The sequence below is a fragment of the Ranitomeya imitator genome, chromosome 9 (genome assembly GCF_032444005.1).
Source record: "Ranitomeya imitator isolate aRanImi1 chromosome 9, aRanImi1.pri, whole genome shotgun sequence".
NCBI classification, from domain to species: Eukaryota; Metazoa; Chordata; class Amphibia; order Anura; family Dendrobatidae; genus Ranitomeya; species Ranitomeya imitator.
The window spans coordinates 117,799,518-117,815,563 of NC_091290.1; the positions used below are offsets into that span (position 1 = coordinate 117,799,518).

General features: G+C 41.0%; 1 protein-coding gene across 1 annotated transcript in view; it reads right to left on the bottom strand.

The window, feature by feature from the left end:
* SLC6A2 (solute carrier family 6 member 2) overlaps window positions 1–16,046 on the bottom strand; it is a 98,594-nt gene that overhangs the window by 49,810 nt on the left and 32,738 nt on the right. Inside the window, exons 3-4 of the mRNA XM_069738590.1 lie at window positions 3,798–3,929; window positions 257–491 (exon numbers count right to left, since the gene is read on the bottom strand). Of these exons, the coding sequence (XP_069594691.1) occupies window positions 257–491; window positions 3,798–3,929 (367 nt within the window). The remainder of the gene's footprint in view (window positions 1–256; window positions 492–3,797; window positions 3,930–16,046) is intronic.

Here is a 16,046-nt window from a genome sequence, read left to right on the forward strand (position 1 = left end):
TAAAGTTTCTTAAAGTATAGGCGTGTAATAGAATAAAGGGAAAACTAATTTCAATGTTACATGTAAATCGCCCAGTATTAGCTTCCTACATTATGTAGTTTAGAGTTGTGAAGTTTGCTTTGTTCTTTGCAAAATAAAAAAAGCTAAAGTAAAAAGTGTAAAGAAAGATGAAACAAGAAATACTCTATGTTCAATAATGTATCAATAGATCCAAAAAGAAATAAATCACAGATACAGTCTTAAAAGAGAAACTTACTCATAAAACTGAGCAGCTGGCGTTAGTTTATACTTGGCGTATGTGGTCCCGTTACTAAGAGAGACGTTCAGTTGATTCAGGTCTGTGCAGTCTTCATTGTTCCATGGATTCCCACATTTGGTCCAAGGAAGCTCCGAGGTGAAGGACGAAACAAGATAATATAATGACCACGCAATGATGACGTTGTAGTAGAAGCCCACATAGAGCGCGATTAATATCACACTGTATCCCACACCTGGACGGTGGAAAAAAGAACATCAGTAACGAAGATCTGTTTGAAATTTACTACAAAATTGTACGGCTGCTTTAAGTCATAGAAATTGTCACCATTGACTCCGAAATGTTGCACAAAGAGTGTACTTTTACTTACAGTATTATATGGTTCATGATGGGCTATTAAGGGCTACTAAAAACCAGGTGAAGAAAACGTCAACTAAAAGTTTTTGGCAACATCAACATACAATATTGTTGCCTGTCTTTTGCAAGTCTTGGATTGCTATCATACTTGTACCGCCGATGGTTTTTTTGGATTTGGGTCACTATATGTTCTATAATAAACCATCTTTGGGTCATTTGACTAATGGGAGTTTTTGGTATGAGCCATAATATTGCTGCTAAAACCACTGTGTTTTGCCAAAAATGTTGCAAAAATCACTTCAAAAACTGCAATACAATTACATCATGAGGACATGGCACTAGGCTTCCTGTACATCTCAGACATTCATAGTATGTCCGGCGCAGAACCTCTTTAGAGGGTTATTCTAAGGCGAATAAGGGACCATGAGGGCATGGTTCTGAGATACTCCATCGCTCCATTCATGGTTGATGGAGTTGCCATAAATGGCAGTGTAGAGCACTTGGCTATCTCCAGCAGTCACATAGATATTGAATGGAGTGGAGCTGCCCATGTGCAGCCAACGTTCCATTCTAATGGGTCATTTCAGGGACCTGTTCTCTGGATTGATGGGGGTGCCAGTCATGGGGTTCCTGTGGATTGGTAATAACTTGGGACTGGTCCTTTCGAAGGGTTGTCTGGTCTAAATCAACAAGTCTTTAGTCATTATGTAACTGTAGACTTGTGGCTCCTCACAATGCCCGCACGGTGAGGATTCTCCAGTGTCACCGCCGGGAATGGCGGTCATGTGACCACAAGTATGCGATTTACATACTTCTGGCCAGAATCGAACTAGTCTGTCTCCAGCCTCACGCAATACACGTCCATTGAGTGAGGCCAAAAACAGTCTAGTCAGATTCTGCCCGGGAGTATGCATCCCACATACTTGCAGTCACATGACTGCCATTCCCAGCGTTGGCACCAGAGAATCCTTACAGTGTGTAGAGTGCTCTATGTAAGGATTCCCAAGTCTGCCATCACATAGAGTGCAGGCAGACTTGTTTTAGACCAGACAACCCCTCTAAGGTCTCATGCATCCTTCCATAGTATTCACCCATAATAGGACATCAGTAAACAACAGTGAGGCTTTATTATCATTCCGTAGGCCTCCAAAAAGTCAGGTTATGTTCACATGCAGCTTTCGGGCTCTTTCTGCAGCCAAAACCTGTTTTTTGGCAGTAAAAACTGCATTCAAAACTTTCCTGCTTTTTGTCACATATTTTCAGGGGCAGATTTCACGAGTGCTTTGTCTACAGAAAAATATTTAATAAATTTATTAAAAAGAACTCGAGTTTTTTTACAGTGTTTTTTTTTTCACTGAAAAAATTGTCATGCTGAAGATTTCAAAAGTCCTTCAGTTCTCAAAATTCACTCAGGGGGGAAAAAAAATTCAATCAAGTGCGTGCAAGAGATTCCTGAAATCTCATAGCTTTTACTGATACAGTAAAAAGTAGCTTTCAATTTGCACAAAGAAAATGCAGAATTAATGCTGCATGTGACGGTAGAATTGCCCTTTGAGCTCCACCCCTTGGAATCACAGGATCCTCAGGGGCATGTCTTTAGGCTGCTGTGCATTACTACCTTTTGAGTTCCACCCCTTGGAATCACAGGATCCTCAGGGGCATGTCTTTAGGCTGCTGTGCATTACTACCCTTTGAGCTCCACCCCTTGGAATCACAGGATCCTCAGGGGCATGTCTTTACGCTGCTGAGCATTATCACCTTCTTGGAAGAAGACCCCCTTGAAAGACCATTAAAATTTGCACTAAGGAAAAAATACTGTTTAACAAAAAATAAAAGACTAAATACTCAGGGGGAGTAGTTGGAATAAAATAAGAGCAAAAACTGGAAACTTTTGGCTCAGTTCACATGTATAGATGATATGTGATTTTATTCAAGTACACTTATATACACACATGGTGCCATATTTCTTTCGGCCTTTTTCCATATGCTGTCCATTAGGGTTTGAGACTTGCTTTGTACAAGCTCTACATTGGTAGCATAAGAAAGTTGATGAAAAACGCCTTTTCTGATGATTTTCCTATTGATACCTAGAGAATTTTTTTTTGGCTTCCCCCACTCAGGCTGTGCCACACAAACTGCATGTAGAAAAAAGTTTTTGCGAAAAAGAGAACATTTCACAAAGGAAAGGAGACCACCGCAAAATATAAAGTATAAGGGCTTGTGCAGAAGACTATAGTATCGGTCCAAGGGTAATCCGTCAATACATCGGATCGCACTCAGACTAACGTTGTTCTATAGGGTCGCGCATGCCTGATTTTTTCTTTTCTCGGACCCAGTTGGGAAAGTCATAGCATGCCACAGTTTGATCTGATATTCGGATCGCACTCGGCCATCCAAGTCAAGAAGTCTGTGGAACACATCAGACTTGGAAAACATCTAAGTCCATTCCGATTTCCACCGAATGACAAAATAGAGAAGAAGCAGACATTTTTTTCTTCATCTTCTCCTCATTTGAAAGAATCGGGTAACACTCTGATCAAACTCAGCATAAAAGTGAGGCAATTCTCTCAGGTGAGAGCATACACACTTGTGTGACCCCAGCCTAATTATGTGGATGAAGAGAAAATCCTCTATTAGTTTAGGTGAAAGTTCATGACGAAAGACCCTTGTAAGAGGACCAGGACCTTACTGCTGAAAATTCTGAGGATAAGTAGAAAATCCTCTGTATTACTTTACTCTAATATGTTCTTTATTTGAACAGTTTTTATTTTTTGCTAAATAGAAGTATATCCAAAATTTTCAGCTATTAGGTCCAGGAGTTTGGGATAAAGGAGCTCTGTCTTACAAAAGGTCTTTCGTCACTAGTTTGTAGCTCTAAGATCTTTGCAATTCTGAAGATTAAGGTAAGGTTATTGTCCGATGGCTTAAAACTTTTACTTGGACTGTCTTACGCTTATGTGCTACAATCTCATGACCATTAAGTCTTAATTCCACCCCGAGTGATCATGGAGACAACCTGGTTTATAGACCTTTACAGTTGAAAACCCAATGAATTGGTTGTAGTTTTACAGCCTTAAAACATAAAATACCAAAAGATAGGAATGAATAAAGTGTAAACCTTAGGATAATCCTCTTTTATTTTCCACTTGTTCAACCATACAAAAGAATAAAGTTGACTACTTGCCTTTGAAACAGGGGCAGATCTTCCATACAGTGGCCGCTCCTTCTCGGTTATATTGTCCAAGAGCTAATTCCATGTAGAATAGCGGCATTCCGGCAATGATTAGGAATAATGTGTATGGGATTAGGAAAGCACCTGGAAGAAAGAAATAACTAATGACTAACAAATACTTTGAGTCAGGTTTCCAAATTGCATTCATATCCCGCAGACATTGCGAGTCACAAAGCTTGTCATTGAGTTTTGCCGGTTGAGGACATGGAAGCCAACAATGTGCAACGAGATGGATTTATGCAATTAGTTGTAAATAGCTGAAAAATGGCAAAAAATAAAAAGTCACATTCTAGAAGAACAAGTATACATATACAAGTTGTACACAGCAATAAGAGACAATTAGCATTTAGAGGGCCCTACCCAGGGGTGGACATACCGTTGGTACCATCTGTGCATCTTCACAGAGGCCAAAAAAAAGCTAAATGGGCCCACTACCACCTCCAAAAACATCAAGTGGCTTCTCCCAGAGACGCAAAAGTGCCAGCATACTGTTTTTGCAAAGGTGCCCTTTTCGGTCTGTATATGACCCCATTGTACCTTCACAGGGGACTTTATGCATCATATTTCTTTGTTACCGGTCTCTATAGCACAACTGGCCAATAGTATAACACTGCACAGTACAATGCTTCTGTGTATTAACAGTAAGAAGGGGGAAAAAAACAAAACATTTTTTTCTCCACTTATTTTAGTCAAACCAGTATGGATCAATCTGATTTGAATCCATAGCTTTATTTTTTTTAAAAACGCACAACATACTAAATCTACATGCCCTTGCGTGCTTTATATTTTTTTTATATCTTTTTTATAGAGGGGTTTACTTTCTGGAAAACTTTTGCTCAATATTGAGTATTAAGCAGTCTTTTTACTTAGTTTATCATCCCGAGACTAATGGGCAACCACAATGTATGAACCAAGAAGTAGAGCAGTATTTGAGAGGTTTTGTCTACTCAAGAAGACCGAGTGGAATTCCTGCCCCTTGTTGAATTTCTCTAAGTAACCATACCTCTACAGCTACCTGGACCTTTTTTGTTGTGGGGAGGGGGTTTTCATCCAGTATTTGGGAGCTATCCACCATGCAAGAGTAGGAGAGATCTTCTTGGTGACTTATTAAAACCTGGAAAGAGGTCGAAAGGGGTCTTTTGGTAAACCGTGACCAGACCAAAGAGGTACCAATCGCAAAAGTATGTAAGTTCCTGTCTTTATAGCGGGGGGATTTTATGTGGATGTCCTCAAAAAAAATCTACCTTTAAAGATCTAGAAGGTTTGCAGGTCCTTAGGCATACAATTTGATTAAGATCAAAAGGGTGAGTTAGCGACAGAAGTACATGAGTACCTTTAAAAACATAAATTTAGAAAATGAATAAAATGCACCCAATAAACCCCTGTGCATAGTGAAAAACAGAGTTTATGTCTACGGTAAATTAGCAATACTCTCTTGTAGACATAATAGAAAATCGGATCCTGACAATTTTTTGATATTCTATAAATGTGAATCTAATAAATTCACCATAAAATGGTTGATGACTTATCATAGATATGAATAATTTCTGTGTTATGTATCGGATCAGTAATGCTATCCCAGGTGATATATCACAAAAATGGACCTACTTATCCCTAGGATGTCCGCTAGGCTGTTCCTACCTAGCAGCAAAGGTTGGCACCCTTGTATTATGGGATTTGGCGCCCCAGCTCGCCCTAACTTGTCTAGTTTGGCCCTAGACATTCAGATAACATAGAAAGTAATCTAGTCTAGACAACATTAATAATATTGTTAAAAAGGCATTTAAAGCACACCACATATAGAAAATCAGATGAAACTTATCATTTCGTAGTTCATTCATAATGTCAGTCTGTGACTCATACCTCGACGCGTTTCAACATTTCTGGATCATCAGGAGGCCCAATTATGAAGTTACGAGAGAGAAAGATAAGAAGATGCCGGATAGTAACATGCCCATTGTGATATAGTAATTTTGTAGGTCCTTATAAGATTAACGTTTTTGATCCTGTGACTGTTAAATTGCAAATCCCTGTGGCTTGGAGGATCAATAACTCTTTTCATGCTTCACTTTTAAAAATATTTGAAGAGACACCTGGTCTGACTCCTCAAGAAATATATGAGGTGGCTTTGGAAATGGTTTGCATCAGCCTAGAGTGTGCGATGAATCTCTTCATATACAAGTGCTACTGACAAAATTAGAATATCATAAAAAAGTTAAATTATTTAAGTTCTTCAATACAATAAGTCATTATATAGAGTCATTACAAGCAGAGTGATCTATTTCAAGTGTTTATTTCTGTTAATGTTGAGGATTATGGCTTACAGTCATAGAGTTCACCGCCGGTCATTGATGCCGATTTCTCACACTTCACTGTGAGCGGCCAGATGAACTGTGTTTACCTCAAGGAGATCATCGTGAGCACCGTGAGAAAATTCTCATGGTGATCTCATTCACCCATGGTTTTCAGCCTGGACGGTCGCATCATGCCACCGGCCAGGTCGTAAACCACATATCGCACACATGGATTACAGTGTGGGACAGTATTGTTAATCATCACTTTGGACAGGTGAGTAATATGGCTGTTTTTTTATTTTATTTTTTTTTTAACAAGGAGGCAAGGGCTTCAATGGAATGGGCATCAGGTGAGTATTCTGGTTGTTTTTTTCCATTTTTTTTAACAGGGGAAAAGGGCTTCAATGGAATGGGCATAAAGAGAGTATAATTTTTTTAAAAAATATTTAAAAATAAAACAGAGTGTGGAATTTTATTTCCAATAAAGGTCTTTTTTACAATATGATTATTGGGTTAGTAATGGATAGGCATCTTATAAACGCCTCTCCATTTCTAACCCGTGGGATTGATGTCACCTGGCTACACAAAGATGACATCAACACCACAAATATTGCCCCACTTGCCACCAGGGGATATGGCAGTCAGGATGAATGACGCAGCCAAATCCGTCACAAAACAGAGGCTCTGTATGCTGCCTGATACAGCAGAGTCATCCATCCTGGCTGTCATATCCCCGAATGAGTCCCAGGAGGGATGAAACACATTGGGAGGCGCTGATCTTTTATAATGACATCATGGTCTCAGTCCATGGTGTGGAATGCTAAATAGCACCTTGGATGCTTGCAGTCCCACATGAACACTGGAAGACAGATGCCAGAGGTCCATTACTTACCTACACTGGATGAGACCATTCAAAGGTCTTTTATATGGTTATTGACCTACATTTCGTGTATGACAACCTATTAGGTTTCCTTGCTCAGATGGTAGTGGTGCTGACACAATTAGCCATTTACAGCAAACTATTGCTTCAGCCGGGCCTGTATACGAAGGGCAGGCCTATCTGGGTTCTTATCCAAATGTCTTCTTTTGCCTTAATATTTTAATTATATATTAAATGTCAAGTTTTATTATCCCCATCTTTGCTTACACCAATCCGGTTATTTGCTTGACAGTAATGAACACAAGACCTTCAAAAAAAAATATCCCCCATTTTCAATGGCTATAGTTAAACTAAACTTTTAGGTTTTTTTAATACCTTAAAACAAACTTAAGGATATGTAGAGGGGAAATGTTAAAAATGGGTATTTGGGAGTAGAAGTCCTCCTGTACATCTGGAGATAAACACTCTCTATCCCGATGACTGTCAATTATTTCTTTATTCGTGCTGTGTGTACCGTCATATGTAAGGCTACTTTCACACTTGCGTTGTGTGACGTACGTCGCAATGCGTCGTTTTGGAGAAAAAACGCATCCTGCAAAGTTGCCCGAGGGATGCGTTTTTTTCTCCATAGACTTGCATTAGCCGACGCATTGCGACGTATGGCCACACGTCGCATCCGTCGTCGTGTTTTGGCAGACACTCGGCACAAAAAAAGTTACATGCAACTTTTTTTGTGCGTCGAGTCTGCCATTTCCGACCACGCATGCGCGACCGGACTCCGCCCCCTCCTCCCCGGACATTACAATGGGGCAGCGGAGGCGTTGAAAAACCGCATCCGCTGCCTCCTTTGTACATTTTTTTCACAACCTGCGTCGGTACGACGGGCCGACGCTAGTGTGAAAGTAGCCTTAGTCATCTGGAAAACTGTAGTCTGTGCAGACACCTATTAATTCATTTGTAGGGAATACTACTCCTAATATGCTAGTTTAAACCACCAGACTAGCCTTTAACCGATTGACTAAAAAAATGATCCTCAAGAATATTTTAGCTAATAGTTGAATTGCCACAAAATAAAATTTTTTAGACTCTGTTCACACCAACATTTAGGATTTAATTTTCCCTGTTCATGAACAGAAAAAAAAAAGAGGCCAAGAGATTCATCACATACTGGACACAAACAATGACAGATAGTCGTCATTGCCGTTAATGGGGTCTACTCGTATCCCATCATGGTGACTGTCATTTTATTGGAAAAAATAGCACAGCACTAGGTAAAGGTGTCACAGAAATGGCCTCAAGTGAGTAATATTCCTTCTCTACTAAAAGAGCCATAAATGATCTTACAATTGTAATGTAGATTTGTCAGAGGTCACTTGTCAGCTCTAAAATGGGTAGGCGTAGTGCAAGCTACTCCACTTACCAGATCTCAGGGGTTGCCCTGGACTTCACCCTTTAACACCTACAGAAGGATCTGCATTTAAAAACATGGGGCCCTTGAGCTGGAGCCACTGAATAAGCTGCTGTATGGTGGTGCAGGCTGGCCAGAGTGGTCAGGTAGTCGGATCAGAACCAAGATGGCAGGAAAAGTACAAAATCAGAAGAAGCAAGAATAGTGAAAACAAGCCACGGTCAAAAACAGGAAACATATACCCTATACTGGAGCTAAACAAACAAGATTGTAACACAGGAGCACTAGACAATATCTGGCAGCTTCCAGTAATAAGCTGGAAGCTTATTTAGGGTGTGGTGCTAATTGGCTGGAGCAGGGAGCTCACACCATACTGCCAGGGTGACCGGGACTGCAGGAAGTAGCCACCTTAATCTTAGTGGCTGGACCAAGCCTGAATCATCCATAATAGAGACGTTGGAACCAAAATCTACACCAGCACCAGCCGTAGAATGACTATGGCGGTGCTTGGCAACAGAAGCAGATGTTGCAGAGTAGGTCCTCGTGGAGATAAGGCAGCAATGTAGAGATGAAAGGGTCCAATACACAAATTTCTGCTGTTGCCAACGGTACCCATTTACCATCAGAACTTGGATTAAAGCTGATTTTTTTTTTTTTTTTAGATCAGAGAGTGATTTCTCGACTTCCCATGGGTGTCCTGGCCTGAACTTTCTAACCTCAGAGACATGTGATTATTGAAATCAAGTAAGAAGACTTGTAGCCAGTCTGGAAATCACGGTATGCACACAGACAGTAAAACATGGACATGTAAATGCAGCCCAAGACTGTTTTGGGCACTATGTTGCATGGGTCCATGTCGAAAGTTTAAAGATGTTGTCCACTTTTGCAGAACTCCTGCTTAATTCCTTCAGTGCCCCATATAAAACAAAAACAATAAACATTCATCTCCCTCAGCGGCACCATGCCTGCGATGTTGGCACGGCTATTCACAGTGGGTAACATAACATTGTTGTGTCACTTGCTGCAGTCAATCATCAGCCAATGATTAGATGCAGGCCTTTACTATTGCATCAAAACAGTCATCTGCTCGAATTCCAACTGCAAAATTAGGGGCAGTATGGTGGCTCAGTGGTTAGCGCTGCAGCCCTGGGGTCCTGGGTTCAAATCTCACAAAGAACAACATCTGCAAGGAGTTTGTATGCTCTCCCTGTGTTTGGGTGGGTTTTGTCCGGAGTCTCCGGTTTCCTCCCACATTCCAAAGACATAATGATAGGGAATGTAGATTGTGAGCCCCAATGGATTATAATGTCTGGAAAGTGCTATGGAATATGATAGAGCTATATAAGCAATGCATAATTAATTAATAATAAGCCGATTAGTAAAGGCTGTAGTCGGTTAGCAACTGTTCACTGGCTGCAGCAGTCAAGTGGCACAAGATCACTCATTAAGAATAGCAGCGCTGATATAGTAGGTCACTTGCTGCTGTGGGAGGCAAAAGATTTTGTTTTATTTTGGTTTATGCATTAGTCTCTTTGCTTTATTTTATATAGGGCTCATACTCCTCAAAGAAAAAAAAACATGGCACACGGACCACGCATGTGCCATCTAATTTGAACTTCATCTCTTAGAAAACCCATCAGCCGAGTACAGTAGTGCCAATTCTGACACTTGGCCTCAGCTCTTTCCTATTGCCTCGATGCAGGAGCAAGTGGGGTAATATTATGGGGGTTGATGTCAGCTTTATAATGGCAGTTTCCAATACAATGCTGCCATCAAACCCAATACTATTACCCCACTTGCCACCGCACCAGTGAAAGTGGGAAGATTGAAGGATAAATACCACAATTGGCGCATCTTAATAATGCGTAATTTCTGGTGAGACTGAGAGCTGATTTTTCAGTCTGTCAAAGGGCAAATATCCACGACCCCTTCTTAGCCTATTAATATACCAGCCCGCAGCTGTCTGTCTAGCTTTTGCTGGTTATTAATTATAGGGGGTGGCCACGTCAATTTTTTTTGGAGGGGAGGGTCAGTCATTTTAATAAACTGTAAAGGCTAAGTATATAGATGTGAGCTGATATTAATAGCCTGGGAAGCTCCATGTTTATTATCCCCTTAACAGGCTATGAACAGCAGCCCCCAGCTGTCGGCTTTCCCTCAGCTGGTTATTGAAATTTCAGGGGAACCCACACCATTCTTTTTCCCTATCATTTATTTTTTACTTAAATACATATATAGTAAGCTACACATGCAAAGCAATGATTAAATATCTCACTTACATATTTATATCTGTTTTTTGAAGAATATTTTGTTAGAAAAACTCTTTAAATGACAGTTTTACTCAATGTAAAGCACATGCTAAAATTGCATTGCATACGCATGTCATACAGATGTGACCGACTATGTAATAAACAGACATCTGTCGTGATGCTCCATGTATCAGCGTGGCTCTCCGTGCATGTATTTGGACTTTACAATTTAATTTGGAACAGGTACAACATCTCAGAACGTCCCACACCAAGTGGTGACGACAGTGGTAAGTGGTCTCAAGAAAGCAAGGAGACTGGTATGGTGCAGCTTAAAAACCATTATTGACAATATATGTTTGATAGATGGATGTCTTACCTTCAGAAAAGGGTCTCTTGAGCAGATGTTTTTGTGACTCCGAAAGAAGTGAATGGAGAGAACAACACACGGCCACCTTTCCATTTTTGTGGAGTAAGACAGTAAGTTCCGAAATAGGTGCCGTTAACAGGGATGAAACCCAAATCTATCAGACATTTAAGGCATATCAATTTAGTATATATTATGTAAAAGTCCATTCTGCGTTTCTGTAGTTCTCTAAATTAAAGTGCCCTGAGATCTTTCTTAAAAGACAGTAGGCACAGTTGATATTTAAACACTTTTTAGGGCACAGAAACTCCTTTGTAAGCCTTTATACTGCCAAATCCAAAGAGCAGGAACAAACAGAATGTGGTAAACGATGAATAAATAGATACATTCCCCCAGTCCATGAATGTCACAACATTACTCTACGTAATATAATTAGACGCAGTTAGGGCTGGCAGACGCAGAATAAATTTCATTTTGGTTACATCGGCCCCAGTAACTAATAGTGCTATATACTGATTATTTTATTCTGCCTGCAAGGGTTTGCTCTGTAATGTCCCACTTTAAGATTAAAAGGTGATTTTATTGATTGTTTCTGGAAATTTAATTTTTTTTCCACAAAACTAAAAACATCCACAATTAGACAAAATTGGCAATGATGTTAAGGATCTATGTGGATTCAGATTAGGAAGGGCCTCAATCAACAAACCAAGATTGAGTTTACAGATCTTCGAGTATCAACAATCTACTTTTGAAAACACATTGATCTTAAAAAGATAAAAAAAGGTATACTTTGATAAATATACCATATACAGTAGGGCAAAAAAGTATTTAGTCAGTCAGCAATAGTGCAAGTTCCACCACTTAAAAAGATGAGAGGCGTCTGTAATTTACATCATAGGTAGACCTCAACTATGGGAGACAAACTGAGAAAAAAAAATCCAGAAAATCACATTGTCTGTTTTTTTAACATTTTATTTGCATATTATGGTGGAAAATAAGTATTTGGTCAGAAACAAAATTTCATCTCAATACTTTGTAATATATCCTTTGTTGGCAATGACAGAGATCAAACGTTTTCTGTAAGTCTTCACAAGGTTGCCACACACTGTTGTTGGTATGTTGGCCCATTCCTCCATGCAGATCTCCTCTAGGGCAGTGATGTTTTTGGCATTTCGCTTGGCAACACGGACTTTCAACTCCCTCCAAAGGTTTTCTATAGGGTTGAGATCTGGAGACTGGCTAGGCCACTCCAGGACCTTGAAATGCTTCTTACGAAGCCACTCCTTCGTTGCCCTGGCGGTGTGCTTTGGATCATTGTCATGTTGAAAGACCCAGCCACGTTTCATCTTCAATGCCCTTGCTGATGGAAGGAGGTTTGCACTCAAAATCTCACGATACATGGCCCCATTCATTCTTTCATGTACCCGGATCAGTCGTCCTGGCCCCTTTGCAGAGAAACAGCCCCAAAGCATGATGTTTCCACCACCATGCTTAACAGTAGGTATGGTGTTTGATGGATGCAACTCAGTATTCTTTTTCCTCCAAACACGACAAGTTGTGTTTCTACCAAACAGTTCCAGTTTGGTTTCATCAGACCATAGGACATTCTCCCAAAACTCCTCTAGATCATCCAAATGCTCTCTAGCAAACTTCAGACGGGCCCGGACATGTACTGGCTTAAGCAGTGGGACACGTCTGGCACTGCAGGATCTGAGTCCATGGTGGCGTAGTGTGTTACTTATGGTAGGCCTTGTTACATTGGTCCCAGCTCTCTGCAGTTCATTCACTAGGTCCCCCCGCGTGGTTCTGGGATTTTTGCTCACCGTTCTTGTGATCATTCTGACCACACGTGGTGGGATTTTGCGTGGAGCCCCAGATCGAGGGAGATTATCAGTGGTCTTGTATGTCTTCCATTTTCTAATTATTGCGCCAACTGTTGACTTCTTCACTCCAAGCTGGTTGGCTATTGCAGATTCAGTCTTCCCAGCCTGGTGCAGGGCTACAATTTTGTTTCTGGTGTCCTTTGACAGCTCTTTGGTCTTCACCATAGTGGAGTTTGGAGTCAGACTGTTTGAGGGTGTGCACAGGTGTCTTTTTATACTGATAACAAGTTTAAACAGGTGCCATTACTACAGGTAATGAGTGGAGGAAAGAGGAGACTCTTAAAGAATAAGTTACAGGTCTGTGAGAGCCAGAAATCTTGATTGTTTGTTTCTGACCAAATACTTATTTTCCACCATAAAATGCAAAAAAAATTATAAAAAAACAGACAATGTGATTTTCTGGATTTTTTTTTCTCAGTTTGTCTCCCATAGTTGAGGTCTACCTATGATGTAAATTACAGACGCCTCTCATCTTTTTAAGTGGTGGAACTTGCACTATTGCTGACTGACTAAATACTTTTTTGCCCCACTGTATATATACACTGCTCAAAAAAAGGGAACACAAACAACAGAATATGACTCCAAGTAAATCAAACTTCTGTGAAATCCAACTGTCCACTTAGGAAGCAACACTGATTGTCAATCAATTTCACATGCTGTTGTGCAAATGGAATAGACAACAGATGGAAATTATTGGCAATTATCAAGACACACTCAATAAAGGAGTGGTTCTGCAGGTGAGGACCACAGACCATATCTCAGTATTAATGCTTTCTGGCTGATGTTTTGGTCACTTTTGAATGTTGGTTGTGCTTTCATACTCGTGGTAGCATGAGACGGACTCTATAACGCACACAAGTGGCTCAGGTAGTGCAGCTCATCCAGGATGGCACATTAATGCGAGCTGTGGCAAGAAGATTTGCTGTGTCTGTCAGCGTAGTGTCCAGAAGCTGGAGGCACTACCAGGAGACAGGCCAGTACACCAGGAGACGTGGAGGGGGCCGTAGGAGGGCAACAACCCAGCAGCAGGATGGCTACCTTAGCCTTTGTGCAAGGAGGAACAAAAGAGGAGCACTGCCAGAACCCTCCAAAATGACCTCCAGCAGGCCACAAATTTGCATGTGTCTGCATAAACTGTTAGAAACAGACTCCATGAGGATGGTCTGAGGGCCCGACGTCCACAGATGGGGGTTGTGCTCACAGCCCAACACCGTGCAGGATGCTTGGGATTTGCCACAGAACACCAGGATTGGCAAATTCGCCACTGGCACCCTGTGCTCTTCACAGGTGAAAGCAGGTTCACAATGAGCACATGTGACAGACGTGACAGTCTGGAGAAGCCATAGAGAGCGATCTGCTGCCTGCAACATCCTTCAGCATGACCGGTTTGGCAGTGGGTCAGTAATGGCATGGGGTGGCATTTCTTTGGAGGGCCGCACAGCCCTCCATGTGCTCACCAGAGGTAGCCTGACTGCCATTAGGTACCAAGATGAGATCCTCAGACCCCTTGTGAGACCATATGCTTGTGCAGTTGGTCCTGGGTTCCTCCTAATGCAGGACAATGCCAGACCCCATGTGGCTGGAGTGTGTCAGCAGTTCCTGCAAGATGAAGGCATTGAAACTATGGACTGGCCCGCCTGTTCCCCCGACCTGAACCCGATTGAACACATCAGGGACATCATGTCTCGCATCATCCACCAACGTCACGTTGCACCACAGACTGCCCAGGAGTTGGCGGATGCTTTAGTCCAGGTCTGGGAGGAGATCCCTCAGGAGACCATCTGCCGCCTCATCAGGAGCATGCCCAGGCATTGTAGGGAGGTCATACAGGCACGTGGAGGCCACACACTACTGAGCATCATTTCCTTGTCTTGAGGCATTTCCACTGAGGTTGGATCAGCCTGTAACTTTACTTTCCACTTTGATTTTGAGCATCATTCCAACTCCAGACCTCCCTGTGATATTAGTTGTGATTTACATTGATCATTTTTAGGTTTTATTGACCTCAACACATTCCACTATATAATAAATAAAGATTTACAACTGGAATATTTCATTCAGTGATATCTAGGATGTGGGATTTTAGTGTTCCCTTTATTTATATATATATGTATATAGTTATAAACTGTCGGAATAAAAAATAATTGAAAACTTTTTTTAATGTGGAATATTGTGACTACAGGTGAGATTACTCCATACGACATCCTAATTTTTTGTACTTGACCAATGCTAAATTAATTACCTCCAAGTTATTAAGCAAATCAAGTCACTGATTACATAAGAGTCCTTTGGCACACCTTAGAGCAACTATGAAAATAAATGTAATTCGTCAGTGTCTAATCCGGTCAATGTCATCAAATGTGAAATGTCCAAAAGGAAGATCCACAAAAGTTTAAGAGATTTCAATTAAATCAACTCAAATTAATGATCAGAACATGATCACCACTGAACGACTCAACCAGTAAGGATGAGAGAACATACTCTGTGATACTAGGTTATCATTCAAAATATCACAGTGGTCGGATGTGCTCGTTACTCGGCGATTCTTAAGCGGTGCTCAATGTAAGACTTGAATACCCTCCCCACATCTTTGGTGCCTGTTTTGCAGTCAATAAGATTCTATGGACTGCCTGAGAGTCCCTGTAATGCTGTAGCCATCTTGGTTGTGGCATTACTATAATTGGCTGGCCATGTGACATGATCAGAGGTTATAAAAGGACAAGCACTGCCCGGCTCAGCAAACTAACACCATTGTACAGCTCTGTGACACTTCGTATTGGAGGGAGAGAGTGCTTGTCCAAGTGTGTGTGTGCACAGTATAATGAATCAGAGACTTGTAGTATTGATACCAGTGCTGAAGCTGAGCCATCATACTAACAAACATTCTAAGGGCTAATCATTTGCTGCACATACAGTCTGTATTTAGCCTAGGGAGATGGAGTGTAGTAGGAGCAGAGATAATGACAGAATCCAGTCTGTAGACAGGGATTAAGCCTGTGCATTTTGTTGGCAAATATATAGCTGCAGTTTTTTCTGTGGGTGCAAGAAAAATTGAATATATTTTTCATTCATCATGTATTATGTGCTTTGGAGGTCCTTTTTTGGATTATATAACACAGTCAA